The sequence below is a fragment of the Melopsittacus undulatus genome, chromosome 2, assembly GCF_012275295.1.
Source record: "Melopsittacus undulatus isolate bMelUnd1 chromosome 2, bMelUnd1.mat.Z, whole genome shotgun sequence".
Lineage (NCBI taxonomy): Eukaryota > Metazoa > Chordata > Aves > Psittaciformes > Psittaculidae > Melopsittacus > Melopsittacus undulatus.
The window spans coordinates 113,438,860-113,465,809 of NC_047528.1; the positions used below are offsets into that span (position 1 = coordinate 113,438,860).

At 51.6% G+C, this 26,950-nt stretch overlaps 1 protein-coding gene across 3 annotated transcripts; it reads left to right on the forward strand.

The window, feature by feature from the left end:
* Positions 1 to 26,701, forward strand: ATN1 (atrophin 1). 3 transcript variants are annotated; one of them, XM_034074514.1, is made up of 10 exons: positions 1 to 103; positions 18,687 to 18,867; positions 19,032 to 19,169; positions 19,505 to 19,618; positions 19,905 to 21,910; positions 22,111 to 22,327; positions 22,406 to 23,123; positions 24,410 to 24,553; positions 24,823 to 25,003; positions 25,560 to 26,701. In XM_034074514.1, exons 2-10 carry the CDS (start codon positions 18,790 to 18,792, stop codon positions 25,591 to 25,593), a joined length of 3,630 nt encoding a protein of 1,209 aa, XP_033930405.1. In that variant the 5' UTR covers positions 1 to 103; positions 18,687 to 18,789; the 3' UTR covers positions 25,594 to 26,701. The 3 variants fall into 3 exon arrangements, with proteins under 3 accessions (XP_033930405.1, XP_033930404.1, XP_033930406.1); XM_034074513.1 differs by lacking the exon at positions 1 to 103 and adding an exon at positions 279 to 542; XM_034074515.1 differs by lacking the exon at positions 1 to 103 and adding an exon at positions 16,507 to 18,490.
* Positions 26,702 to 26,950: the final 249 nt, after the last annotated feature.

Below are 26,950 nucleotides of genomic sequence, written 5' to 3' on the forward strand. Positions count from 1 at the left end.
CGGTCGCCCCAGGCCCGTCCTGCCACAAACGCTCCTCGGGGCTCTCCCCCTCTCTGGGCCTTTGTGCCGTGGGCCGGGCTGGATGCTCGCCCCGCGCCCGCGGGTGGGTTAGGGGACGTGCGGAGGGGGCCCCGCGGGGAGGGGCGGCGGCGAGCGCGGCTGGGGGGGGACAGAGCGGAGGGGAGGGGGGGGCTGGTTCTGGGCTCTTCGGAAATGGGAGGTGGCTAAGGCGGGCCGCGGTCGGAGCGGTGGGAGGGCGGCGGGGCAGAGGCGGCGGCGCCTGAGCGCGGGGTGCGCGGCGGGAGAGGGGGTGACTGAGGCGCGGGGGCCCCGCTCCTCGCCGCACCCCCGGAGCCGCTGCCCCCGCCGCCGAGCGGTGACTCCGGAGACGCGAGAGGATACGAGGAAGCGCGGAGAAGGAGGAGGGAGGAAAAGGGAAGGGGGGGCGAGAAAAAGGGAGGGGGGCAGCGTTTAAATCCCTTCCCCCCGCTCCTCGCCGCCTCCATTCCTCCCTTCATTCGACCTCCCCTCCGGAGCCGCCGGTGAGTCCCTCGCCCGCTCACAGCCGCTCCCTCCCTGCTTGTCATTTTCGCCCACTCGCTGCATTCTTCCGCGGGTGGGTGTTTTCCCCCACCCCCCCCGGTCCGTCTGTCGGGAGGGGGGCGAAGCGCTGGGGAGGGGGAACAGCAAAGTTTGGGGGGCGGGGGGTACCCCCGAGGCGCTGGGGAAAGGCCCCCGGCGGTGCCTGCCCCGGCGGGGTTATGGATGCGGTGAGGCCGCCGGCACGCCGCGGGTCACGGAGGCACGGCGGGGGGGGGGGGCGCGGCCCATCGGCTCCATCCTGCTCCCCCCCGGCGGCCGGGACCGCTCGTAAATGACCGGGAGGGGGGCGCTGCCCGCCCGGGGCTCGTTGGGTTTGGCGGCGGCAGCTCCGCGCCCCCCCCCCCCCCCCTCCGGAAGAGGAGCGGGGTATGGGGCACGGGCAGGGGGCTCCGCGGCCGCCACGGGGGTCCCGGGGCGGGGACACCCCCCGTTGAGCGCCTGCGTGACGTCACCGCCCGCGGAGCCCCCCTTCCCTGCAGCGGAAAGTTCAGCGGGGCCGGGGGGGTGCCCAGCGGCGAAGGGACCCGGGGGGGGCCGGGCGGGACTTGAGAGTTCGCAGCCCCGCACTGAGTGGGGAGGGTCCCGCAGCGATGCCGGAGGTCGGGGGGGGGAGGCCGGACGGGACCGGGCGGCACGCTGCCGGCCCCCAAAACCGCCCCCTTCTCCCGGCGAGCCGCGTATTGTTCCCGCTTATGCAGGTGCGGGCAGGAGTATTTGGGAATGTTTTCCATCGGGGGAAGCGGGGCACGGAGCTGTGTGTTCGCTCGTCCTCCGGTTCCGTGGCAGGCACGGGTGGGATTCGCCACTCTCAGTCGGGGGACCCGCTGCCCACTCCTTTGGAAGCCGGGTTGCTGCCTGGGGACCGCGCAGCAAAGACCAGAATGGTTGGGCGGCATGAGGATGGTGGTTGAACTCCCTTTGAACCGGCTGAGATCCCCCGGCATGTAGGGCTGGTTGTCTGCTGCTGAGGGGTTCTGGAGAAGCAGCATCTGTATTTCCCAGCTGTGGCTGTGCCATGGGGCGAGGGGTGGCAGTTCTGCCCCGCTGGCTCCTGCAGGCTGCCGGCCTGGGGCTGCTGCTGCCCAGCGCATTGCCAGTTGTATTTTGCCGAGTGGCCGCTGTGCTGTTTTAAGTGGCAGCCATTTGGTCACTGTGGCATCACTTTTGCACACTGCCTTTGCTTGCCGTCGAGTTCTGCCTTGGTAGCTATTGTATGTGCCTCAAGTTGCTTTTGAGGTGGGCAGTGTCTTTCTTTGCTGTTTGTCTTGGTGCTGTGTCTGCCTGGAGTTCCACAGCCAGTTACTTAGTTTCCAGGATGGCTACTGTAAGAATTTGTATTCCTTTTGTCTGCAGGGTCTGTTTGCAGTGCTGTGGTTCTTGAGCAGCGTGTCCTTACTGAGCTAGCCACTCAAATCTGTTCTCATTCTCTCTGATTGTCTTGGGTGGATTACATGGGAACCACTGTGCTTTCCAGCACAGAAAAAGTGAGGAAAAAGTGGACTATTATCCTGAGGTGGTAGCAGGAGAGCTGGGGGGAAGGAGTTGGAAATGTCATTTGTTTTGTGTCCACCTGAATGGTGGAGCTTGGTTACATGCCCCTCGGGTATGCATATGCCTAAAGCTTTAGAGTTCAGCCCTGACTTCTCACCGGATTCAGTGTGTCAGCACATCAGCTGAATCCCACAGTTTGAGTTGAAGGCTGGAACCTCCTTTCTTCTAAGCCTTCTTCTAAGAGGGTGTTGTGCATCACTGTTGTGCTGCACATGCGCTCCTGGGGGACTGGAACTCCATGACCATCATGACCATGGATGGATGCATGTAAATGTGAATGGTGAAATTGTTCATTGGAATCAATTTCATCCTTCTCCACCAGTTTCTTGACCAAATTGTTATTTTTGTTGTATTTATATTTGTTATAGGTGACTGCACAACCATCTGTTTGTGTATTTCCCCAAGTTCTTCGCAATGATCTGGTCTTTCACACCAGACTTTACCAATTGTGTTTCATGATGGAGCTTTTCAAGTATGGCCAAGGAGTGAACTGTGCAGTACCATGGTTCTTGCTAGAAATGATAAAACCCCTCCAAACATTTGAAAATGAAATGTGCAGTGAATCCTAATAAAGATGATAAACAGGTCTAACCTGCTGCAGTGGCCTGCCTTTACCTCTCTTCATATGCATTTACCTCCTCCCCTAGATTTTGTACCCCTTGGATACCTCTGAAACCTTCAGGTTTGTCTGCACAAGGAATTACAATAAGGTTTCTTGTGGGCATACTTGTGTTCCAAAATAATAATGGGCATGCAAGGGATTATGATTCTATAGCATAGTGGCATTGCTAAAAGCACCCTGATACGTATTTTTCCTCAAGAGGGGGAGCATCTAGTCCAGTTGCACTAGATGGTCATTGTAGGTCCTTTCCAACTGAAGTATTCCATTCTATTCTTATTTGTAGCTGAATTTAATCAGGTAGGTTTTCTTTTTCCAAAAGCTCAGCCTGTGGCACTCCTTGTATCCCCCCTGGTACCTCCTGGAGCTCACTCATGTCCATCAGCGTTTTCCTGTGGGATGGAGGTGGAGTCAAGGGGATCAGTCGCTGTGGAATACAGAGGTGTGTAGGGAAGGATTATTACTTATCACAGCTGAGGTGTGATACCTTTGCAAAGGTACTCTCTGGGATTGGTCTAAGCATTTATTCACTTGGGCCCCTCCTTAAATATGTACCTGAATGTTTACCAGTCTTATAGTTTTCCTCTTTGGGTGTCTGACTTTTCTTTTGAGGACCTGTTTTCCTCCTCTGTCAGGCTGTGTCTGCCCCAGTTCTATTGTTTCTTTCTCCCATTCTCTTCCAGACAAATAAACTACTTTCTTGCCTCCAGTGGGTTTTCTGATCTTTCTTCCTCCCATAGGAGATGCTATGGAGGTATGAAGTGTACTTCCTGTGTTTATCACTCTGCCTCTTCCATCTGTACTTGTTGAGGAGTGTTACTCGTGAAGCACAGAATAGTAATGCATTAGGATTTCTGAGAGACCAAAGGAGAAAGCAACACAAGCTCCAAGTGTGTTTAAAAGTGGCAGCATCTCTGAAAACATCATGCTCTTAAGCCAGTGTGCTACACCCAGGGTCTGTATTCTGTGCAGAATGAATTTAATGTGATCCCTGCGCAAGCCTGCGTGCAGTGGATGGGTTAACATGAACATGAGTTGCTCCATCTAAGTACCTTGTCTGTTACTGAAGATGCAGCAGTCCCCAAGACGTGTTTCTGGGTTGGCCAGGAACATGTCCCATTGCTCTTTGTGTCGCACTGAGCTGAACACTGGAGAATCTTTTGTCCTTCCAGTTGTGTGGTGGGCAATTGCAAGCCCCCAACCCATGTCCTCGGATGTGTGGGGAGAGTGATGAGACAGAAGGGAATGCTTCCAGCTCAAGTAGTTTGAGCTTCTCCTCTCTCCCTTAGTCTGGTTGGCTTATTTGGGCTTCCAGCATTTTGGGGGGAGGATTTGGCATATGTTAAGAAGTTGAACACAAGTCAGCTTTGTGAGGAAACAATCACTTCAGAAGCCTTGACTTACCTCCAGAACGCCACTAGTAGTGCTCCTGCAGAAATCTCTTGACAGGTTGTTTTCTGTATTTGTTGTGGCAGCAAACACTGATTTGTTATTGTCTCCTGTAAAAATATCAATATTTGATTGATTGTTGTGGTAGTATTTTCACCTACAAACCAAAGGGTAACTCTGAGTCTTCCCCAAGCAGTTTCAGCCAACGATGGTCTGTCTGGGCTTGGCTGAAGACGGGTAGCTGGGTGCTTTCAGTCTTCCTTCACGTGTCTAGCCCTGGTGACATCCTAGATCAGTTTAGCTGGAAAATGTTAGTCTTGTGCTTCCGTGCCTTACAAGGCACTTGGTGATACCCTGATTGATGTTTCTTCCACAAGGTCTCTCTCTGTGTTATAGATCACTTAAGTGAAGGTTGCATCTCTTTGAACAGTGGATTGGATATACTGTGTATATATATATTAATGCCTGTGCGTATATATCACAATGTATATAATAGCCTGTATTATATAGTATATAATACACAATGTTGTATCTTAAATTTTATATTGAGATATATAACACTGTGTCAGACATAAAGTGTATCTGCAGCATAGTATTTTGGTTATACTACTGTGTTTCTTTCAGGCAGTGCAGTAGATGAAGTGAATTCCCTCAGACCAGACACATGAGCAGGGTCCACCCACTATAAAGAGTGGGTTATCAGTTGTGTTTATCCATCAAGCTTTCCTGCACCATTGCTTTCAAAGTGCATTTTCACCCAGGTCTTGTAGATCCTATCACCTCTTGGCCAACCTCTCTATATAACTGCTAATGACTTTATTATTGGAAAACCCTGGTGTGAACAACTGGCTGGTCCTCTCCTGCCCAGCACATGGCATGAAATGTCACCTGGTGGTCTTTACAGATAATATTAAAGGTATTTATTTTAGAATAGAATAAATAAAGCCCTTAAAGATTTCCAGGTATACATCAGATCCCTGGGCAAGTTTTCCAAGTGACTGATTTTTCCTGCTTTCCAGATTTTTGCACATTTTCTATGTAGAATTTGTCTAGTTTCAGCTAGGTCCATTGGGTCTTGTGCATTAAAGAGCCCACTGCTGTCAGCAGACTTCTCCCTTTATAGTACTTGTAGGCCATGTGTAATGCACCTTTTAACCTTTTCTGTGATAAGCTAAATATACTGGGCTTTTTAAGGCTCTTTCTGTAAGGGGGGGAGGAGTTACTAGAAATCCTTCTTTGTTCTATTTTGGTAGTTTTCAATTTGTCAGCCTTCTTTTTTGGAGTACATGAATGAAAACTGCCCGTGCTACTCCCATAAAGGTCACACCAATCCTGTATATAGTCAAGTAAAAATGATCTCTCTATTCCTGCTACTGGAGAAGATTCCTCTCTATGCACCAGTGGTTTCATTCAGGAGTAACACTTCAGAAGTCTTGTACTGGGAACTCATGTTCAGTTTGCTATCAGCTGTTAATTACAAGGCCTTGTGTATCCTTGGATCTTCATCCTTGAAAGCATTCTACAGTCTTCTTGATCTTAAAGGTCTTTTCCAACCTGGTTGATTCTGTGATGTGAATAATTTGGGCTCAGTCTCTGGGCTCAGGTGCCCACTTGAGAGGTGGAGGCTGGTGTCTGATTGGTAAGGCAGGTTATATTATCTGTAGGTGGCATGAATTGCTTGCTTTGAATCCTCTTGGGATCAAGGAGAATGTTAGATACTTGTGACTTTTAATACTTCATTGTATCATGACCAGGAAGGTCTTGTTTTAACCATTGTGTGTTCTGATTTCATAAAATCATTAGAATGAAAATCATACTTCATCATGAACTTGGTGAAATATGTAAGATAAAAACCTCCCCTTCCTCCCAAGGGTGGTTCAGCACTGGCATAGGTTGCCAGGGAGGATGGGGACATTCTGTTTTGTGAGATGCTTGTGACGACCTCACCTAGCTTTGCAGTTTACTATGAATAGGGACTTTGAGTGGAGACTTCCAGTGATCTCTTTCCATGTTAATCTTCCCAGACACACCATTGGGTTTCCCTTCCCTCAGCCCAAGACGTGAGAACAGAATCATCCCACTTAACTGGTTCTGTAAATCAAGGAAAAGCTGTGGGATCCCAGGCAAGGGAGTGAGTCAAAGCTTATCAGTGTCTCACGTTTGCTGGAGAATTGTTCCTGTGCCCATCTCCTGGCATGAGTTCACTCCTTTACTTCTGGATGTGTCTGTCCATCTTCATCGTGGTCAGATGCTTGCCCTTTGCACAGATGGCACTTGCATTGGCTTTGCTGTCAGTCGCGAATCTCTAGAAACAGAATCAAGCGTGTCCTTGGTCGCTGTCTGCAAAGTCACAGAATCATAGACTCATTTAGGCTGGAGAAGACGTTTAAGATCATAAAGTCCAACAGTTAACCTAACACTGTCGGGTCTACCACTAAACTATGTCCCTAAAAGCACATCTTTCAAATCCATCCATCCAGAAGTGGTGACTCCACCACTTCCCTGGGCAGCCTGTTCCAATTCTTGATAACCCTTTTGGTGAAGAAATTTTTCCTAATATCCAGGCTAAAACTCCCCTGGTGCAAGTTGCCCTAATGTTTGTTACTTGGGAGCAGAGCCCAATACCTGCATTGCTACACTCTCGGGTAGTTGTAAGGAGGGAGCAGTAAGGTCTCCCCTCTGCCTCCCTCTCTCTAGACTGAACAACCAGTTACCTCAGCAGCTCCTCATGAGACGTGTTCTCTGAATCCTGCACCAGCTCCACTGCTCTTCTCTAGCCCTGCTCCAGCACCTCAATGTCTCTCTTGTAGTGAGGGACCCAGAACTGAACACAGGATTTGAGGTGCAGCCTTACCAGTGCCCAGCACAGAGGGAGTCACTGCTGCCTCTGGTGCTGATACAGGCCAGGATGCTGTTGGCTTCTTGGCTGCCTGGGCACAAGCTGCTCGTGTTCAATCAGTCAGCACCCCCAGGTCCTTTTCCATGAGCAGCTTTCCAGCCACCTTCCCCCAAGCCCTGGAGCATTGCAAGAGGTTATTGTGGCCCAAATGCAGGACCCAGCACTTTGCCTTTTGAACCACATACCACTGGCCTCAGCCCATCCATCCGGCCTGTCCAGATCACTCTGTAAAGCCTTTCCCCCCTCAAACAGATCAACATTCTGCCCAGCTTGGTCTGCAGACTTCCTGAGGGTGATCTCAGTCCCCTCATCCAGATCACTGATAAACAGAACTGGTCCCAGTACTGAGCTGTGGGGAACACCACTTGTAACTGGCTGCCAGCTGGATTGAACCCCATTCACCACCACTCTTTGGGCTCAGCAATCCAGCCAGTCTTTCACCCAGTTAAACATATGCCCATCCAAGCCATGAGCAGCCAGTTTCTCCAGGAGAATGCCATTGGAAACTGTGTCAAAGTCTTCACGAAAGTCAAGGTAAACAATATCCACAGCCTTTCCCTCATCAACTGAGTGGGTCACCTTGTCATAGAAGGAGATGAGGTTGGTCAAGCGGGACCTGCTTTTCATAAACCTCTGCTGACTGGGGCAGCAGAGGACCTGGTGGTCTTGTACATGCCATGTGATGGTGCTCAAGATGATCTGCTCCATAATCTTCCCTGGCACTGAGGTCAGACTGATAGGCCTGAAGTTTCCCAGATCCTCCTCTGGCTCCTCTTGTTGGTGGGCATCACATTTGCTACCCTCCAGTCAACTGGGACCTCCCTGGTCAGGACTGCTGGTAAATGATAGGGAAGTGGCTTGGTGAGCATTTCTGCCAGGTCCCTCAATACCCTTGGATCCCATCTGACTCCATAGACTTGTTTGAAGTGATAGCAAGTTGTTGACCATTTCCCATTGGATTATGGAGGCTTCATTCTGTCACTTGTATCTGTCTTCTAGCTCAGGGGGCTGGGTACTTAGAGAACAACTGGTCTGGCTCTTAAAGACTGAGGCAAAGAAGACATTAAGTACTGCAGCCTTTTCTCATCCTTTATCACTATGTTTTCTCCAACATTAAATAAAGTATGGAGACTCTCTGTTCAGCCAGGTCAGTCTTCTTCCCGGCCAGCACATGTGTGAGCACACGTGGATGGTCTGCTTCTGCACCTTTGAGGTGTCCTTCTTGAAGAATCTCCAGCCTTCCTGGAGTCCTTTGCCCTTCAGGCCTGCCTCCCAGTCTCTTTGGGCACCATGCCTGTTTGCAAACAGACTGAGTTCTGTCTTAATGGTTTGCTTTTGCTTCTGTTTTGCTTCAGTTATGGTTGTTTTTGAGCTTCACTGTATGGCCAAGGGTCTTCTCATTTCCATCTTAAAACTGTTGGTGGCCTTGTTATACCCATTTGTTCTTATACCAGCCTTCTCAGTTAGCTGAAATGCCCCTTCTGACTGAACTTTTTAAAGACATGCAAATAACCCTATTAGGTCCATCTAGTCCACAGTCCTCTGCTCCAAATCCCTGTCAAAAAGGGTAAGTTAAGGCAAGCTTACATGCTGTTTTCCTCTCATGCTCCTGCAGCTTCAAACTGGTTTTGGCAGAGGGACTGCTATAGCTGGACACGGTCTCTAGCTATTCAAAAAGCACCAATTATTCTTTCTTCCATTAAATTCTCCAGTCTCCTGGCAAACCTGTGCTATCTTCTAACACCTGTAGTGTCCTTTGACTGGGAATTCTGCAGTCACGCTGTTCAAGAACAGCTGTCTTGTTGGTTTTGAAATGGTCTCCTTGTAGTGTTATCTGATGGTCCTAAGTCCTTGTACTGGAAAAGAGAGTGGAAAATCATTTCTTACCTAACCTCTACTTTTCCTGGTTTTCCAGTCCTTGATCACATACTCAATAACTTTTTCTCTGGACAGAGATGTCTAACCCGCTCGGTCGTGCCTCTTCACTGCCCTTTCTAGTTCCTGTGGAAGGAGCAGAACTGCGCACACATCTGAAGATGTGGGGAAGCCATGGGTTTGTGCAAGGGCATGCTGACATTCTCTGTTTTGTTTCCAGTTCCTTTCTCATGAATTTCTAGCATGTGGTTCAGTTTCCTGACGGCTGCTCAAGACAAAGGTGACATTTTCATGGATTTGCTTCTCCTATCCTAAGCAGAACACTCTTGAGTGACTCCAAGTCAGCTGAGGGTCCATCATTTTATACGTGGAGATGGAGTTTTTCCCTCTGTGTGTGCACTGTGTAATGTTTATCTAGATAAAAGTTCATGTGCTGTTTAATTGCAAATTATCAGTTGCTCACAGTCGCTCTTGGTGAGTCCTTTTACAGTTCTCAGTTAGTTTTCATCCTTATTATTACCGTCATTAATTGACTTTTGTCAGCCACGTAGATTTCCCTTTGCCCTTTTGTAGTATCCATTCTTGTTTTGCTTCTTTAGTGTTGTATTCTCTTAAGTTATCTCTTGTGATTCTCTGAGATACTGACAGTATCTCCTATCGCCAGGTAGGACATCATAGAATCACAGAATGGTTTGGATTGAAAGGGACCTTAAAGCTCATCCAGTTCCATGGGCAGGGACGCCTTCCACTAGAGCAGGTTACTCCAAGCTGCATCCAGCCTAGCCTTGAGCTTGGGATGGGGCAACCACAGCTTCTCTGGGCACCCTGTGCCAGCGCCTCACTTCTGCCTTATATCCAATTTAAATCTCCCCTCTGTCAGGTTGAAGCCATCCCCCCTTGTCCTGTCACTACCGGCCCTTGTGAAAGGTCCCTCTACAGATTTCTTGTACAGATTTTTTTAGGCACTGGAGCTGCTCTAAGGTCTCCCCAGAGCCTTCTCTTCTCCAGCCTGAACAAGGCCAACACTGAGCCTGTGTTCGTAGGAGAGATGCTCTAACCCTCTGATCATCTTTGTGGCCCCTCTTCAGGACTTGCTCCAACAGCTCTGTGTCATTATGCTGAGGACACCAGAACTGCACACAGTGCTCCAAGTGGGGTCTGACAGAGCAGAGCAGAGGGGCAGGTCCACCTCCCTCGACCTGCTGGTCATGCTCCTTTTGATGCAGCCCAGGACATGGTAGGGTTCTGGGCTCAGGCACACACTGAAGTCTGGTCATGTTCAGTTTCTCATTGATCAACACCCCCAGGTCCTTCTCCTCAGGGCTGCTCTCAATCCATTCTCTGCCAAGCCTGTATTTGTGCTTGGGATTGCCCTGATCCAGATGCGCAGGGCCTTGCACTTGGACATTGAGCCTTGTGAGACACCATCAAGCTTTCTTCCATCTAGTCTGGGACTTTCAGTGTTTCATTAATTCATAGCCATTTGCAGAGTTTCATCCTTCTAGCTACTGAGCTTCGCTCTGGTTCTTCTCCACATTCTGATTGCTTTGTCTGGGACTGAGGGCTCTGAGCCTTCAGGTGAGTAACTTCCATGTACCAACAGTGAGGAGATATGGTACATGGAATCACTGTCCTTGCTGCACCAAGGAAATTACAGCTGTTAATGAGTGTTTCCACACTGGAATGGGTATCCAGGGTCAGCTGGGGAAGCTTTATTCTTTGAGATGTTTAGAACTTGTGTGGACAAGGCTCTCAGCAACCCCGTCTAGATTTGGGGTCAGCTCGACAGTGAGCAGGAGTTTGGAGCAGAGACCTGCAGCTATGCCTTACATCTTCCTTTAAGTCTCTGGGCAATTAGGAAGTTATGTCTTTGAATAATTTCCTTTGCATTCCTTAGTGAAGGGGTATATGAGTACAAAAACAAGTGTCAGGTATTACAGTAGACCCTTAAACCCTATCAGCTCTACAGGTGAGGTATGCTCAGACATTCCTAACACAGAAGATGCTGGACTTCTTAAAACAGTGACTATGGAGAGTGGAGTGTCCCTCATCTGCATGGTGGACCTGCAGGCCTCCATCTCACTCACAAAGGGAAGACCCCAGTGTCTTGCATTCTGTGTCTCTGCCAGCCTGTGTCTCCAAGAGATCCCGAGGCCTCCTCTGGGGAAATGGAATGATTCTTTGGAGACTCTTAAGCAAATCTGTTCCATACTTACAGTCACTTTAGTGTGCCCTCAGGAATCATTTTATGATTAACGGGACCTGCTTTAGTACATCCAACCTTCATTGAGTGAATCAAACTTCAGTTTCATTTACGCCTGCCAAAACTAATATATTCTTTTATGCTGTAAATTAAGCTATTGTTAAATGCATGATTTTTTAATTATTTATTACCTTGCTTTAGCTCTAATTGTTTTTACTTCACTCTGCTTGTCAGAAAAGACCTTTTTTTTTCTCAGATCTGTTTTTCATTGAATGGAGGTATCAGAATTACAACTTTCATGCTTAAAATAATGTTCTTATTCCTCATGGTTGTACAGAATTAAGAAAACAAAACATTAATATAGACTTCATAAAACATAAACTCTCTTTAAGTCTGCCAGCATTCTGCAAGCTTATTCTTAGTGCTCTGATTTGGCACCCTTTCCTGAAATGTGAGCATCTGAATTTTCCTTTATTATTTTACTAGGAAAGAGGAGCACCTAGGTAGCACGACAAGTGAGTTTGTCAACAGGTACTGCTGACAGATAGGTCAACAAGTACATATAAGAAAAGGATTAAAGCTCGTGGCTCAGTTTGAGTTCCTTTTTTGCATGGGAGGTATTATTTTAGGCATAGAACCATGGAATTGCAGACCGGTTTGGATTGGAAGTGACCTTTTAAAGACCACCTTAGTCCAACCACCTGCCATGGGCAAGGACACCTTCCACTGGAGCAGCTTGCTCCAAGCCCTGTGTCCAACCTGGCCTTGAACACTGCCAGGGATGGGGCAGCCACAGCTTCTCTGAGCACCCTGTGCCAGCGCCTCAGCACCCTCACAGGGAAGAGCTTCTGCCTAAGAGCTCATCTCGGTCTCCCCTCTGTCAGGTTAAAGCCGTGTCCCTTGTCCTGTCCCTCCAGGCCCTTGTCCCAAGCCTCTCGCCAGGTTTCTTGTACAGGTTTGTTTAGGCACTGGAGCTGGCCTAAGGTCTCACTGGAGCCTTCTCTTCTCCAGGCTGGGCAAGCCCAGCTCCCTCAGCCTGTGTTCATAGGAGAGGTGCTGCAGCCCCCTGATTTGATCTTTTTCATGGCCCTTCTTTGGACCCACATCCCTCTTGTGTTGTGAGCCCCAGAGCTGAATGCAGCACTGCAGGTGAGGTCTCATAGGAGCAGAGCAGAGGGGCAGGATCCACCTCCTTTGACCTGCTGGTCACACTCCTTTTGATGCAGCCCAGGATACGGTTGGCTTTCTGGGCTGTGAGCACACATTGTTGGTTCATGCACCAGTATCCCCAGTGCTATAACTCTCAGATGGACAATGCCATCTATTTCATTCCTTATCTATCAAACCCATATCACTCCAATTTAGTGGCGAGAATGTTGTGTCAAAGGCCTTACATAAGTCCAGGTAGATAGCATCAGTACATTTTCCCTTGTCCTCTGATGCAGTTACTCCATTGTAGAAGGCCAGTCAGTTACCCAGTCCAAACTTGCCCTTGGTGAAGCCGCGTTGGCTGTCCCTAATCCCCTCCCTGTCTTCTGTATGTTTTGACATGTCTTTCAGGAGGATTTGCTCCATGATCATGTCAGGCCCTGAGGTGAGGTTGCCTGCTCTGTAGTTCACAGGGTCCTTGTTACCCGTTTTAGCAATGGGGCCATATTCCCTTTCCTGCAGTCAGTGGGGACTTAGCCTGACTGCCACAGCTTTTCAAATACGATGACTTATGGTTTGGCAACTGCATTGGCCAATTCCCTCAGGCCTCTGGGATGCATTTTGTTGGGTCTCATGGGTCTCAGGCTGAGAAAGTTGGGGCTGTTCAGCCTGGAGAAGAGAACCTGAGTGGAGACCTCGTAGCAGCCTTGCAGTATTGGAAGGGGGCTACAAGGGTGCTGGAGAGGGACTCTTCATCAGGGGCTGTAGTGATAGGACAAGGGGTGATGGCTTAAAACTGAAACAGGGGAGGTCAGGCTGGATATAAGGAAGAAGTTCTTTACTGTGAGAGGTGGGGAGACACTGGAATGCGTTGCCCAGAGAAGTGGTAAATGTTCCATCCCTGGCAGTGTTCAAGGCCAGGTTGGACGGAGCCTTGGAGCACAACCCGGTCTAGTGTGAGGTGTCCCTGCCCATGGCAGGGCGTTGAACTCGATAATCTTAAGGTCCTTTCTAACCCAAACCATTCATTGATCCTATGCCTTGTGTGTTCACGTTCCTCAGGTGGTCTCAAACCTTATGAGCATCTTATGATGGGATTGTGAGCCTGCTCCTCTCTTACATACACAGATAAATCTAAATCAAGAGACTTCATTCAGCTTGGATGTTAAAAAAAAATCCATATTTCAAAACTGCCTTTTATTTTGTGTCATGTAAATATATTTCTTCTTAACAAAATTTACCAAGTAATAAAAAGCTTGCAATTCCTGGGAGTATTCACACCCAAGATAACATTAGCCCCAAGTGTTTGCCTGCTGCCATCTTGGTATTCAACCATTTTGGCATCCTAATCCCTTTGCTCACACAATAATTTTCGCTTTTACAGTAATGTCATGCTATGTGTACATGTCAAAAGACTGACAAAAGACTCTGACATACATCCTGACCTGTTTGGCCATTGCTGTCTAACACTGAACACAGTGCCCTTCCGCTTCCTTCTCTCCCTTTCTCTACCATGCCCTATAGAAGATGCCAGAGTTAAAGCATGAAATTAAATCAGCCATGGGGAAACGCTGTGATTCAGGTTGTCTGATTGCAGTGTTTTGGATGAAACATCATGTTTTCAAGGTGCTACACAGTTGTGAAACTCCATTACATTTCTGGGAATTTTCCCTTCATTTTATAAAATGAAGGAAATGGAGACAGGGATTAAAAACGCCTGGGATTATTCACTGGGCAGTACATGTGTGTATATATATACATGTATATATATATATGCTACCTTCTGACTTTCCACCCACAGTGCGTGTCTCCTGGCTGTACTGCTCCACTGGGCACTTCCTTCAGAGTGATCTTTACCCATCAAGAGGGATCCATTGGTTATCTCCCCGTCTTACTTTCAGAACACTTCCCAGCATCTGCAGTGTGTTAAAAAGCAGTTGTGTTTGTTTCACCACCCTGGTTCCTCTCTCCAGTGCTAACCCATTGCTTTGCAAAAAGGGGGAAGAGGAAAATCAGGATGGGAACACAGAGCTAATGAATTGCAGAGAAACACTCTGTTTAGTTCTTTCATCTTCTGACTTCCAAGTCTGCCTTTGCATGCCAAATGCTGTTCATTTTGGATTTCAGCAGTTCCCAACTGGAAAAAAAAGAAGGGAACTGAACTTCAGAACATTTGTACTTGGGCTGAAGGAGAAACAGTTTCACTGATTCCTTACTTCAAACTTACTTTCTGTGGACTACGACCTAGTGGAAGATAACACTGGCTATGTCTCTCGTAACATATGAAATGGGCCCCAGCACTGGTGTGCAGCATTGTCTGTCCATTAGGATGGTGTTCCTTTGTATAGTCTTCGGTCTGTCCCAGAGAGCACTGTCCCAGATGATGCCTGAGCATGGCGTAGGATTTAGCATAGGAATATACTGATAGCCAGTGGCCACGTTAGATGTCCCCTTTTGGAGGATAGGAGAATTTTGCTCTCTGAGTGCAAGCTGTGTAATGATTATCCCCAGGATCAGACATTAGGCCTTATCCTGTTTGTTTCAAAGTACAGGTGCTGTCAGACTGCTCCTTCTTGCAGTATTTGTGGTCCTGATGGGTGGCAGAGCTTTCGCTTAATTTTCTTTGAGTTATCCAGCCATACACTTTGACATCTTCACCTCCAACTGGTGCATGGTCTACCAGGCAGGGCTTCAGTGGAGAGTGGCTACATCAGTGCTATTCCCTTCCACCCCCAAATCATTGCTGGTGCTAGCTCAGGGCTCTCATGTCATGTGCCAGAGTCGCATTCTGCTTGGTGCACCTCCCCTTGTGCTTGGACCAGGTCTGAATCTGCCTGGGATTGCTGGGACATTACAGTCGGAGATCAGGAATAGCAGATCATAAAACCAAGCAGATGTTTGGTTTGTTTTCTTGGGTGGCCTTTTGTTTGCTTGTTTGGTTTGGGTGTTGGGTTTTTTTGTTCCCAATAGAGGAGTAATGCAAAAGAAGGGGAAGAGACTATGGTAACTCTTGACAGCTGATCTCAATGAGGATTGAATCAGGCCTTAAATGTCTGCTAGCCAAAGACATGCTGCTGAAGTAATGGTGGTGCTAGCTCTGAAGCAGCCTTCAGCTCTCCCTTCTCCTGTCTCTGGCCCCAGGGAGGGCTGGCTTGACATTAGCTGGCTTTTAACCTTCTCAAGTGGACTGGAGCAGCCTATCCTGGAGCTTGCTCTGCCGTTGAGCTCTAGCCAAAGTGACAAAGCCCTTCAGCCCTCTGTGGATTTGGGGCACATGACTCATTTATCATTTACAGTTCTGGCCAAGCCCCCAAAACCCGTCGTGGACAGCTTGGTTCCATTCCCATTTCTGCTGCTTCTGTTGCCATCTAGGAAGGTTTATTTGCTCAGACCCTTAGTCCAAGACATCAGTCAGTCCTCAGCCTGACTTGGCTGCTTGGATAGACCAAGGGTATATGCTTAACTTGAGCACATCTCCTTTGAGATGGACTTGGCTCTGATTTTGTTACTCATGGGGAGTTGCTTCATATTATAGCCTGGGAAGAAGAGAACTTACCTGCATCCCTCAGCAGAAGATCTGGAGCCTCCTGTGAGCTCCTGGGTGCCTGTGCAGGACAGCCCACTTTTGGCAAGGAGAACTGCTTGAAGTTGGGGAGAGGAGGAACAGGATCCATGTTGGATCCCATGTGGGGATGCCTGGTAAGTATGTGTTGCTTGGAGGAGGCTGCACCAGAGCTTACAAGAGAATATGGAGGGGTTTGGGCATGAAGCCAAACCAAGCTGGGTTGTACAAAACACAAACAGAAAATAGCCATTCGCAGTGCCTCATAATGCCATTAAACCTGTAAAGGGCTTCACAAGGCCAGGAAAAGGTTGTTCCTTTGACAGCAAACCTGCCAAATGTCTTGTTTCCTTTCCAGAATCCCAGAGCCCTAAGAACTCTTCAGAGACGATTACAGGGATCTTCAGTGATGGGAAGGCTTAGGTGTTACTTTGTTGATTGTCAAGGCTCACATTGCAAGTGTTTATTTCATAGATGTTAAAATTAGACGGCAGTGTCGTTGTTCTCTCACCTGCCCCCTGACATAACAGTTGCTGTATGGCGCCTAATAATGTGTGTGTCAGTTCTAGGACGTGTTTTAGCAAAGCATTTGCTCTCTTAAGCGATAGAAACTTCTTACCCAGTGGTTAATTCTGCCTACTGAATCATGCCTGTTTGTGTCTGCCTTTGTTTGCTAGTACATATACACTGGTTGACATAAGTACTGAGTTGGTATCTCTGTTTTCGAAGGGAAGTTTCAGTATGTGGTTGGCCACAGATGCTTCTTTGGGAAGAAGACCATAATTATCATTCCAGGGTTCCTGGAAAGCTGAAGTGAGACCTGCGTGCTGTGTTACGATGCTCAGTTCTTTGGTGTGGGAGGTGTGGGTAGCATCCCTCTTGAACATAAAGAGCACTGACATACTTATTGGTAATGCGCCATTGCTGCTTCTGTGTATTCAGAGCTGAGCTAATACTCAAAGGTTGCCAACGTGGTGTGTGTTGAAGCTGAGTTAAATTAGAATAGCCTAACTTACATTGTTTACTTCATGTGAGAGATGTTAATTCTAGATGCTTATCTAGAATAGCATTGGTGTAGCAGGCTGAGTTAGCAACCAAAGGCCATAGTGAGACAGAAATGGAAGGCTGCAAAAGGTGTCAGCTGGGAGGGATGAGGAGAGTGCTCTGCCTCCGGCAAGTCAGTTCTAAACCATCCTGAGCTAGTTTTCTATTAAAGAAGAGGTCTCCATTAATGAATTGCTGTGTGTGGGAATTAATGCAGGATGAGTCCCGTGTGGCTTTCACAATGAGGGTCAAATAAAATATTAATGAAATTAGCGCAAACAATCCCCTGCTCTTCCCATGGACTTTCCCGATGAGTTGCTCTGAGCATTGGTCAGGGAAAATGTGGAGCCACAGAAGAAACAGGTCAGTGTCATTACTCACTTTTCCCAGGTAGGGAGATGGAGGCAGTGGAAGGCAGTGACCCTGGAGTCACACAGCCCAACAGCAGGGCTGCACAGGAGGTACAAGGGTTCTGTCTGGTGCCTTTGCTCTGATCCCTGGTTTCAGTTCCCTTCTCAGAGAAATGAGAATGCATCCAGACTGCTCCTGCGCTGGCCGGGTGGAAGCTGATGTGTCCAGGTCTGGGATGGCCTTTAGGAGTCCCAGATTGGAGATATTTATTGACAAAATTTCTCTCTGCTTCCAGATCAGAGAATATGACCCAGGAGATGTGTTGCTTTCATCCTGATGCCTCATCCACAGGACACATTTCCTTATCTTGTACATTGTTCATTCCAGAGGCCGAGCATAGGATGGGCTGGGGAAGGACAGTCTGTGTTTGGTTAACGTCTGTGCGGTGCAGTGCAAAAGATCTCAAGCTGGGTGGAGCCAAGCAAACCAGCTTCAGGAGCATCATCCCTGAGTCACTTCAGTCCATTGCCCAGGCTAATACAGTCGTGGTGCTTTCATACCCTGAACTAGGACCGGTGTGGTGTAACAGGGTGTTAAATACCTGCAGTGCTTTGGGGCATAGCACAAAGCTGTGGATTTATTCAGAGGTATCCCAGAAATCTTCCAGGTGCTGCAAAGTGTTAGGAATGTGCCCTGCATCTCTGGGCATGGCCCTGTCTGGTACACTGAGACACAGTCTGGTGTACAGAGGAGAATGAGACATGGGCAGGCACTTCAAGCTAAACAGAGCTCATTCTGTTTGTGTCATGTGAGATTAAAGCTAAATACATTTTCTCACACCTAGTTGTGTACCTTGGGCTTTGAACAGCCTAAGCAAGCCTTGTGGTCACACTGCATAACAATGCCAGTGTGTATATGCATGTGCATATGCTCTTGAGAGGGCAGGACTGTGTAATACCCCCTGAGCAAAGGCCACTGGGGGCTCATTATGCAGAGCTAGCTAATGACAGCACACAGCCAGTTAAGGGCAGTGTAACTTACTTCCCTGACAACAAGTGCAAAGAGGAACTTGGGAAGTCAGAACCCCATGTCATTAGCAACATTTTAAAGCACTTTCCCATTATTTTTTCCTCTCTCTTTCTGAAGATCAAATAACAAAGGAAATTGAAATACTGAACTGATTCCAGAGGCCAGTTAATGCACTGCTAACCATTCCCCCCTGCTTCCTCCGGAGCGTTGTTATGGGTGGGTATTGTTCCGAACTATTGGAAATCTGGCCACTGCCACATCTTTTCCCCCACTCCCGGGGAAGCTTATTACATTCTTGGTAAAGATGCTTGTGTCTGTAGGTGATAATGAAGGAAACAGTAATAATTTTGTCCTATTTCTATAGCAAACCCCTCTGTGTTTCTTTCCTCTCACCTGTTTGTCTGCTTTTCAGGATTCAACAGGACCTGGTGTAAGCCCCTTACCCGAAGAACTGCTCTTCCCAGTGTCCGTGTCCCCAGGAGCAGCTGAAGGGGGTCACGGAGTGATCCAGATTTATGTTTTCATCAAACCGGGCCAAGGAGAATGGGGGTCCCACACCCAAAAGAATGAAGACGCGACAGAACAAGGACTCAGTACGTGAGATGGGAGAGAGGTTTGGGACTGAGGCTCACAGCAAAGCAAGTGGATGTGAGCTTGATGTGGTGCAGTGCCAGGGGGTCAGGGGCTCTGGGAGGCTGGGGACAGGGCAGGTGGAGGGAGATGCAAAGCAGGACTGATCCAGTGATCTCTCTCATAGATGTCAATGCGGAGTGGACGGAAGAAAGAGACTCCAGGGCCCCGAGAGGAGCTCAGGTCACGGGGCCGAGCTTCCCCCGGGGGTGTCAGCACCTCCAGCAGTGATGGCAAGGCTGAGAAGTCCCGGCAAGCGACAAAGGTAGCGTGAGTTAGTGCCTGAGCTGGGGTGCTCAGCACTGCTCAGATCCTGTGGGATCTGGCTGGGGATCCAGGGAAGCAAACCAGAAGGGATCCACCAAGGAAACCATGCTGGATCCCCTCTTTCATCCTCAGCGTCTTGCGCTTCCTGCCAGCTCCCAAGAGCTGGTCTTCAGTCCCACCAGCCCTTTCAGTGCAAAGTTTTGCCCTGATCCTAAATCACTTCCTCTGCTAAGGTCTTCAACACAAGCACCATGGTGGCTGTATCTGGCTTGCTGCAGGTTGTGTTCCCTCCCCTATGACTGTCCCACCTCCCCGTTCTCCTCTCCCTTGCAGAAAGGCCGGGTGGAGGAATCCTGCGCCCCGAAGGGCAGCAAGCAGGGCCGAGCAGAAGAGATCTCAGAGAGTGAAGGGGAGGACACCAATGCTCCCAAAAAAACCAAGACCGAGGTGAGCTCTCCCATCTGTGGCTGCTGGCGCATCCCAGGTCCAGGGCAGAGGATTCTCCTGCTCCCTACCTGTGCAGCAGCTCCAGCTTAAATGGCATCTGCCTGGATTCAGAGCTGCCACCAGGAGCAGTGACTGAGCAGATGGAGGCTCTGTCTTCAGGGAACTGCCACACTCTGGAAGCTGGGCACATGCCCTGACTGTCCCAGCTCAGTGGCAAGAACCTGGCTCATGCACACGTGGTCTGGGAGGCCACATAATGCCCCTCTCCTCCTTCTCCCTACTTCAGGAGTTGCCCTGTCCTCCATCCCCATCTGATGTCGACAGCCTCGATGGCCACAGCTTCAACGATGAGATGAGCAGTGACCCACGGGACATTGACCAGGATAACAGGAGCACCTCGCCCAGTGTCTACAGCCCTGGCAGTGTGGAGAATGACTCCGATTCCTCCTCTGTGCTGTCCCAGGGGCCATCTCACTCCTACCACCACCCTCCGCTCTTCCCGCAGAGCCCACCGGTAGCTCCCGCTCCCGACAGCCTGCCCCGTCCACCCGAGCCCAGCTTTGGGCTCCCAGGCGAGGTGCACCCCCAGGGACCTCCAGCAGGGAGCTACCACCCCCAGCTGGAGGGGCAGCCCTCACGCCTGTTCCAGGCTCAAGCCCCACAGACACCCACGTCCTCCTCCTCTGCTGCCTCTGCCCCTCCTGCTCCTCCTTCCTCCTCCTCATCCTCCTCTTCCTCCTCATCCTCTTCATCTTCCTCCTCCCATGCTCCTCTTTACCCTACAGCCAATGTGGTCCAGGTTGGGACCAAGATTCCCGGTGGTGTGGGGGGTCTCCCTGCACCGGGGGGCCGCGAACAGACCCTTGGCGCCAAGCACAACCCACCACCCACCACCCCCATCTCTCTGGCATCAGTGGTTGGGGGGCTCCCCCCGCAGAAGACACCCCCAGCCAACCCGCCAGCCGCCCCCCCAGCTTCTGCCCCTTCCTTCCCCCACGTCTCTGCCAATCTGCCTCCCCCCCCAGCCCTGCGCCCCCTCAACAACGCTGCGGCTGCCTCCAGCTCCCCGGGCATGGTGGGGCAGGCCCTGAGCACCCACCTTCCTTCGCCCCACGGCATGGGGCAGGACAAGGCACCGGCTCTGGCCCCCTCCCGCTACCCCTATGCCCCACCACCGCTGCCGCCCTCCAGCTCTTCAGCTCAGTACCCCCAGCCCTCCCCGGCCCAGCCCCTGCCCAGTTATAGTGCTTCCTATGGGCACTCCTTCCCCCCACCCAGTGGCCTGTCTGTGTCCAGCCAGCCCCCCAAATACACCCAGCCCTCCCTGCCCTCCCAGCCCGTCTGGAGCCAGGGACCACCCCCCTACAGCCGCCCCTTGGGCAATGCGGGCTCCCACCCAGCTGCCCCCTTCCCTGGCCAGCCCCCCCATCACCAGCAGGCCCCCCAGCAGCACCACCACGGCCATGGGAGCAGTGGGGGGGTCTCCCCAGCAGCCGCAGCTCCCCCCCAGGCCCCTGGGGGTTACCCCCATGGCTTGGAGTCAAACAGCCATCATCCTTCCCATGCTACCTATGGGCTGCGCCTCTACCCTCCCCACAGCCAGGCTGCCTACAGCCAGGCTCCCTCAGCCACTGCCGCTGCAGCCCCTTCTTCCTCCTCCTCATCCTCCTCCTCTTCCTCTTCATCCTCTTCCGCCGCCTCTTCCCAGGGAAGCTATCCCAGCATGTGTGCTCACCCCCCAGGCCAGAGTCCTGCCACCTACACCTTCCCCCCACCACCGCCCCCCTCCCCTGCCCATGGGGCTGGCCCTCCGGTCACCTCCACTGCCACCACCCTCTCCACTGTCATCGCCACCATGGCCTCCCCCTCTGCAGCCCCCTACAAGACAGTCTCACCCCCGGTACCCCCGTCGGCCGTGGCCCCTTATGGCAAACGGGCGGCCTCGCCTGTCCCCACCTTCCAGCCCCCAGCCCCCTACAAGCCAGGGTCCCCCCCTGCTTCCTCAGCTGCCCCTTTCCGAGCTGCCACCCCTCCCGGCTACCGGGTGGCCTCCTCCCCTGTAGCGGGGGGCTACAAAGCCCCCTCGCCTGCCCCCTCTGCCCCAGCAGCCCTGCCGGGGAGCATGGCTGCCCCAGCCCCCCCCGCACCCCCTCTGCCCCTCAGCGCTGCACAGATCAAGCAGGAGCCGTCAGAGGAGTACGAGCCCCCCGAGAGCCCTGTGCCACCGGCTCGCAGCCCCTCACCACCACCCAAGGTGGTGGATGTGCCCAGCCATGCCAGCCAGTCAGCCAGGTGAGCTGTCCCTGCACTGCGGAGGGACATGGGGCAGGGAAGGGGAGGGCACCCCAAGCGTGGGGTACACCTGCACCCTTTTGCCTTTGCCGTGATGCTCTTCCCTTTCCTACACTGCTGGGCTCGGCTTTATCTGCCCCTGTCCCCATTCCTGCCCTCCAGCCCCTTCTGCACTGACAGGCTTTGCCTCTTGCCCCTAGATTCAACAAGCACCTGGACCGCGGCTTCAACTCCTGCTCCCGCACGGATCTGTACTTCGTGCCCCTCGATGGCTCCAAGTTGGCCAAGAAAAGGGCAGACTTGGTGGAGAAAGTGCGGCGAGAGGCTGAGCAGAAGGCGCGGGAAGAGAAGGAACGGGAGCGGGAGCGAGAGAAGGAGCGGGAGCGGGAGAAGGAGCGGGAGCTGGAGAGGAGCGTGGTAAGTCTGGGGGTCCCATTACCGACGCTTGAGGACCCCCTCAGCTACTCCCTGACACTGGTGTCTGCTCTCTTGCAGAAGATGGCCCAGGAGGGGCGGCCAGTTGAATGCTCATCCCTGGGGCCGGTTCCCCACCGCCCCTCCTTTGAGCAGGGCAGTGCTGTAGCGACTGTTCCCCCATACCTGGGTCCCGACACCCCGGCTCTGCGCACCCTCAGTGAATATGCCCGGCCCCACGTCATGTCCCCCAGCAACCGCAACCACCCTTTCTATGTGCCACTCGGTGCGGTCGACCCGGGCCTGCTGGGGTACAACGTCCCGGCCATCTACAGCAGCGATCCAGCGACGCGGGAGCGGGAGCTGAGGGAGAGGGAAGCCCGTGAGCGAGACCTGAGGGACCGGGACCTGCGTGAACGCCTCAAGCCTGGCTTTGAAGTGAAGCCAGCCGAGTTGGAGCAGCTCCACGCCGTGCCCGCTGCTGCCATGGATCCGTTCCCACGTCACGGCGGGCTGAGTCTGCAGACAGCTCCCGGCCTCCATCCCGCTTTTCCCTTCCACCCAGGGCTGGGCCACTTGGAGCGGGAGAGGCTGGCGCTGGCAGCCGGCCCGACCCTTCGTCCCGACATGTCCTATGCCGAGCGCTTGGCAGCTGAGCGCCAGCATGCTGAGCGGGTGGCTGCTCTCAGCAATGACCCTCTGGCCCGGCTGCAGATGCTCAATGTGACACCTCATCATCATCAGCATTCCCACATCCACTCCCACCTCCATCTCCACCAGCAGGATGCCATACATGCAGGTGAGGACTGGTGAGGGTGCCTTGCACAAAGCCTCACTCACTCCTACTGTGCTCTCCTTGCACTTCCTCCCTCTGGCCCTGGAGAAGCCCAAAAGCTGCTTTCAGGGCCCAGATCCATCTCTTCAGCCAGAAGAGGTCAACATCATGGTCATTCATCTTTGCCCTAGCTCCCATCCCACCAAAGACGTTGATACCTGTTGCAGGTGTTGGGCGTCTGTGAGCTTGCTGTTTATAGGCTAGCAGAGTTGTTTGCACCATGTCCTTTAGTTTTGGATCTCTGGGGATACGAGTGCTAGGGTCCCTCTGCCTACCTGGGGGCTGGTGCTGCTGCCAACTGCATCCCTCACACTGTGGTCTGCAGAGGGAGTGGGAGCCCTCCCAACAATGGGTTTCACCAGTATCCTTAGGACTAATGAAATCTTGATTCTTCAGTTTGCTCCTGTGGCTTTTGCTGTAGATGGTGGGACAGGATAGGATGGGATGGGATGGGATGGGACAGAAGGTGGACTCATTGTAAGCAGCTGGACACTGCTGTCCTTCAGAATTGAGGTGGTGGTCCCTTCCGTTTTCCCCTCCTCAGGAAAGCAAAATGAAGTTTAGGGATGAAAAGCTCAGGGAAGCAAGGCCCAAACTACAGTGCTAGAGGGAAAAGTGCCATGCCCATGTGGGTACTGTGAGTGGTCAGTGGGATCTGGTGGCAGAGACACTGAGAGACACCCACTCTAAGCAGCTGCAACTACTTGGAGATGGCATCAGGTACAAAGCAAGCTCCTTCCCCCGCGCTCTGGAGCTGGGCTCCTCCAGCAGCACTCCAGCAGTGAGTCCAGAACACCGGGAAGAGCAGTTTTCATGTAGGTGGTACCTTACACTGCAGCCTCAGAAAGTACTTGCAGACGTGAGTGCCTGGCACTGAGCCTCTGTGCTGGATGAGACCTGGAAATGGAAGCACCCAGTCTGTGGAAACACACAGATGACAGCAAGGCTGACAGATAGGCACAGTACTGGGTATGGACGTGATTGCAGAGCAGGCCCCTATGAGACTGATTTTATGAAGTAATACTTGTTGCTGAGGAGCACAGGGACAGAGCGATGCCAGGATGGTTCACGTGAGATTCAGTGCACTAAAAAGAGTAACGTTCAGAAGGACACGGTACTGTGTTTCTGGCCTTGAAATCATTCCATCCCTAGCCCACTCCAACCCTCTCCATGTCTATTTTGTTGTGCTTTCTCCGTGTTGCCTCTTAGAAAGCATGGGACAATTATCTTGTGGTATCTTCTCTTCTCAGCCTCGGCCTCTGTTCACCCTCTTATCGACCCACTCGCCTCGGGATCACACCTGACCCGGATACCATACCCAGCTGGAACCATCCCAAACCCTCTCCTGCCTCACCCTCTACATGAGAACGAAGTGCTGCGCCACCAGCTTTTTGGTAGGGGATGCTCCCAGGGACTGCTGGTCTCTAAAGAGCACCAGCAGAGCTCCAAGGGTCAGGGTGGTCATGACCAAACTGAGGTCTATTAAACAGAGCCTTGGCATGGCATAGAACAGGCTTACACTGCTGGTGGATGAGCAAGTCCTGCACATGGACAGGGCTGGAAGAGCATGCGCAGTAGAGTCTTGACTTGAGCTGAGGGACTATGGGTGAGGATGGAGCCATAACATTAACTTGTTTATTTTCTGTTTCACCTTTGGCTGCAGCTGCACCCTACAGGGACCTGCCGGGCTCCCTGTCGGCACCCATGTCCGCAGCACATCAGCTCCAGGCCATGCATGCGCAGTCAGCTGAGCTGCAGCGCCTGGCTCTGGAACAGCAGCAGTGGCTCCATGCGCATCACCCTCTGCACGGCGTGCCGCTCCCGACGCAGGAGGATTACTACAGGTGCATGGACCTGCTCTCTGCTCACTGTGGGGCGGGTGGACTCGCTGGCCTCACCAGAACACCTCTGGGCCCAGGGCTGGCCTAGGGGGCAGAGGCAGTGGGGACAGGGAAGCATTGCCCCTGAAGTGGGTGACTGAGCCTGAGCCCACACCCAGGAGCAGATCTGTGCCCCAGGGGCACAACAGTGGGTTGGCCACCAAGAATGTCATTCTTGGCAAGTGACTGTTCCATGGCTAATCTTGTGTGGGGTCTCATCTCCTTTCCTCTGGGGAGGGGGTAAACTGACATGTTGCACACATGCTAACACAGTTCCCACTAACTGATATCCCTGCCAAAATACTAAACATTTGCGAGGTTGGATGCTTTTGCCAACACGAGGCTTTCACAAGTGTGAGGGAAAGAGATGTGCAGTTGTTCCTTTTCAATAGCATCTCCTGCTTGAAGGATTTGAAAACCCCTCCAAGCCAGCAGTGTTGTGTAGGTCTGGACTAACAACAGGCAGAGGGAGATGCTGAATTTCCTTTTTCCTCAATCACCTTGTTCCTCTTTTTTCCAGCCACCTGAAGAAAGAAAGTGACAAACCCCTTTAAGCAGACTTCTACTGTCAGCGTGACATCATCATGTCTTTCTCTCAAGAGGAGCAATCAATCAACCAAATCCTGGGGGAGGGGAAGCTGCAGTGACACATCCTGATCCCACCATGCAGCAGAGTGCCAGAGAAGACGGACGAACAGTACAGGATGGCATCCTGGGAGCAGAGAGCAGAAGACAGAAAATGGGGAGGGACTGAAACACCACTAACAGACATGACCTGATCGGTACGTGATTTCAGCAGAGCTCTGGAGGAAATGGCATCAGCATTGTACAGAGCTCAAAGTGACAAAGACTGACATGAATTCCGGGTGGCAGCAGCTCCATCCTTTGTTTCGGGGGAACAGTTGCATTAAATAAGCGCAGAGCATCGCAGGACTTCACGTGCATGATGCCGCCACCTTTCCTGCTTCTGCGAGGAGGAACTCAACCCAACAGAGCCTTTGTTCCGCACACCCCACCCCCTTGTAGGTGTAAGATACTGCTTAGTGATATGGAAAAGCAACGTGGAACTTTCCCCCATTAGCTGGGGTGGCTTCCCGCTCTCCAGCATCCCTTCCGATGCAGAGCCCGGTCTCAGCCATCGGGGTGCAAAGCACTGCAGACTGTTTGCGAGGCAGTGGCTGTGCTTCCCCACCAGGCGCAAATGCAAAGCACCGGGAGGCTGTTTCCCAGACCACAGTCACCACCGTGACCCCCCCCCCCCCCAAGTCCCGTCGGGAGAGCCAGCCCCTGGCCCAGAGCAATGACACTGTGTCCTTGGGAGTGTCTTGAAGATGATGGCTGCCCCCTTTCCCCTCACCCCTTCTAATTGATGTACTTTAACTCATGCACATCCTGTTAGACGTGGCAGTTTTATGTAGCAACTTGTGACCCCCTTGCCCCCTCCCGTCCCCGCGTGCGTGTCTGATTTCACAATTGTATCTCTTGATTGGTCCCCATATATATATATATTTACTTAATTAACCATTAAAAGGAAGAGAAAAAAAACCAACCACCCAGCTATGGAAAAAAACCACCTGACAAAGTTCCCCACGCACTCCCAAGCCCCAACACACATGCTAATAATTTATATATATAAATATCTATATGAAAATCTTAAAAAAGAGGGGGGGGGAAGAAAAAAAAAGGATCAAAAAAACCCTTGCAGAAACAGACTGCGTTGTGTCCATTTCTTTTCACCGGGGCCAAGAGCGCACCTGGCCGTGCATGGCGAGCCGTACCTCGGGCAGAAACACGCTCTCTGCAGGCAGGGGGTGAGCACCGGGGATGGCAGCCGGGGCTGCCCGTGGGGAAGGCACCAAGCACCGCCCCAGGCCGGCAGGGGCTCTATGGCAACACCCCCCTTCTCCGGGG